This window comes from Limulus polyphemus, unplaced genomic scaffold (assembly GCF_000517525.1).
Source record: "Limulus polyphemus unplaced genomic scaffold, Limulus_polyphemus-2.1.2 Scaffold175, whole genome shotgun sequence".
Classification (NCBI taxonomy): domain Eukaryota; kingdom Metazoa; phylum Arthropoda; class Merostomata; order Xiphosura; family Limulidae; genus Limulus; species Limulus polyphemus.
In genome coordinates, this window is record NW_013665785.1 from 554,786 (window position 1) to 557,852 (window position 3,067).

At 34.4% G+C, this 3,067-nt stretch overlaps 1 protein-coding gene across 1 annotated transcript in view; it reads left to right on the forward strand.

Annotated features, from left to right (window-relative positions):
• LOC106478040 (acetylcholine receptor subunit alpha-like) overlaps positions 1 to 3,067 on the forward strand; it is a 25,306-nt gene that overhangs the window by 17,907 nt on the left and 4,332 nt on the right. Inside the window, exon 5 of the mRNA XM_013938550.2 lies at positions 220 to 1,047. Coding sequence (XP_013794004.1) covers positions 220 to 1,047 — 828 coding nt within the window. The remainder of the gene's footprint in view (positions 1 to 219; positions 1,048 to 3,067) is intronic.

Below are 3,067 nucleotides of genomic sequence, written 5' to 3' on the forward strand. Positions count from 1 at the left end.
CTTACACTGCTAAATTAGGGACAGCTAGCGCAGATAGCTTTGCGCGAAATTCAAAACGAACCAAATATTATATTTATGTAAGCTAAGTATTCATTATCTTATAAAGAAACTATTCATGTATCTTGTTGTATCAACATGTGTCTGTCAGTAAGTTTCTCATAAAATGTTAAATTACGTACTAAATATGAAGAGTATCATCAAACGTTTTTGTGGCTACAGGTTGACCTACGTCACATCAAACAGGAACCTGATTCGAATGATGTTCCTATCGGCATAGATTTAACCGAGTTCTACAAGAGCGTTGAGTGGGACATTCTTCTAGTTCCAGCAAAGTATAATATGGAGTTCTACGACTGTTGTCCAGAACCATACCCTGACATTACTTTCAATGTCACTATGCGTAGGAAGACGTTATTTTACACAGTAAACTTGATCATCCCTTGTGTGGGAATATCATTCTTAACAGTGTTGGTGTTCTACTTACCATCGGACAGTGGAGAAAAGGTTTCCTTGTGTATGTCAATCCTCGTGTCCTTAACCGTATTTTTCCTGTTGCTGGCTGAGATCATTCCTCCCACGTCTCTAGCGGTTCCTCTTCTCGGAAAATACCTTCTTTTCACCATGATACTGGTGACTTTATCAATATCGGTGACAGTTGGAGTCCTTAATGTTCACTTTCGATCACCTTCTACTCACACCATGTCCCCTTGGGTCAGAAGAGTATTTATTCATATCATGCCACGGCTTCTACTCATGCGCAGACCACTTTTCACGCCAGATGACGAACAAGTAGAGCCACCAAAGTTTCTCTCCAGAAGTTGTAACGGAGTGGAAGTCACAAGAGATTCCTTTCTGCAGATGCCCCGTTCCAGCCGGGATCCTTTTCCTTCTGAGCCTTTTACGTACCGAGGACATGGGAGTCTTGATGAAGCTCTTCCAAACAGAAGATACAATAGCCATAAGCAGTATCATCCAGAAATTAATCGAGCAATAGAAAGCATACTTTTTATTGCTGAACACATTAGGAAAGCAGATGAAGAGGAGAGTGTAAGTTGTTACAAATAATTATTGATTAAAATGCATAAACTCTATGAATTCTTTCAATCTATTTTAACTTATTGCCGATTTTTATGTCGTTTAAAGTAACCAAAAATTAATGAATTAAAATCAGAAAATGGGCGTTTTATGCAAGACTAGCATAGACTCGCAAAATATTTGCGGTCAAATTAGTATCTTTATTGCAATAGTACTTTTTTTAAATATGGGATTTCTAGAATAATGCAAACGAATTCTATTCACAGACAACAAAATCTATAAGTCCGCTTGTCTTAGGCCTAACATTTGTTATGCTTTCATTATATTCGATAAAGAGATGAATTAACACTGTAAGTTGTGTAGGATTTTTGCTTTAGTTTATTTAGGGTTAAACTTTAACGTCAGACCTTTTTAAATATTTTGATAAGCTTTTAAAATGCTGTTGTCAAAAATGTCTACTAAAGTATATTTACATTCACCTTTTGTTTATATCCGTTGAAATAAAGTGCGCGCGCATACGCATTTAGATAGTAAGGTGCGTGCGCATTTTCAGGACAAAGAGAAACTGAGTATTATTAGAATAAATTATTGAAATTAAAACTGTTATAAATCTGTAAGCCAGCTGTCAACCTATATATTGGCCATAATTTACATGTGAAGTGAATGAAAACCTTTTAAGTTGCAGTGTTTGAACTAACACAAGATATAAACATCACTGATGCAACACGCAGTTTCGTTCTGAATTTGTCTATAAATAGTAATTTTGTAATTTCACGACTGTCCTTTAGCTTTTGTTTCCTTCCTACATAACAGATCCATGTAACAATAAAATCTAACGAATTTAAATGAAATAATACGATTGTTAAACTACTTTAAATACACGTCAAATTGAAAAATGTATACTAAAAAAAACAGTCATGAGCTATCAAAAATAAAAGAAGATCTGTTAATCTACAAAATTAGAAATAACCATTATGAATATATACTGTAATAATGAATGAATAACTCTATCTGGTAAAATCATTGTTTATATTCACCGTTGCTACTTTATATTTTCAGAAGATTTGGAGTTCGTTATCCAGAAAAAGAAAAGTAGTAAAAATTTGTTACTTAAATACTTATTTTTATATAATTGTCATACAAGCTAATGTACGACGCTGTTTCCTACATTCCAGGAAAATACGAGAAAAACTAACGTTATACTTAACAGATGTTTGGAACGGATTGATCCTGTGGTAGAGCTCTGGATTTCGGAGCGAGCGAACCTGGATTTAATCCGTACGATTCCATAAAATATGCCTCACACTTTAGGCTTTGGGTGCGTTAGAACAGTGACAGCCAATCCCTTAGCGTGGATGGTGGGTAATAGGGTGCTACTGACTGGCTGCTTTCCCTCTGGTCAGTAGTTAAAAATTAGGAACAGCGGCAGATATCCTAAGTAACTTTGACATAAATACAAAATACAAGTACATCAAGCAGATCTAGCATAAAGGAAGTTATCATAACGACACATACTATCGTCGGCATAAATATTTCAGAAAGAACATAAGATAGAAGAAAATTGTTGTTGTTTTTTTGTTCTTGGTTAATAAATTACTTGTTTTAATAACCTCTGGTCACGACTTCTAGAAATAACGTTTTACTGTTTTCAACTATTTGTCCATAAAATAAACCAACAGTCTAGTGAATAGTTTTTTGAAAAAAAATCATAATAACATGTGTAGATTTTAAAGTATTCCATTGAATAAACAAGAGGGAACCCTCAATAGCTGCGGCACTTGAAATGTTTTTAGGCAGGATTAGAGTAAATTAATATATGAGACTTTTTTTCATTTTTTTATTAGCTATAATTTTGTGCGCAAACAATACCCAATTAGATTCTATTACTCATCAGAATTTCTACCAGCCTACCCTCAAATTCAAATTCTTTTAGGCAGGATTAGAGTAAATTGATCTATGAGAACTTGGGCGTGGTGAAATTCATAACTCGAAAGGGTTTGACCTCCTGAGTCCAAAACTGCAATTATATCTC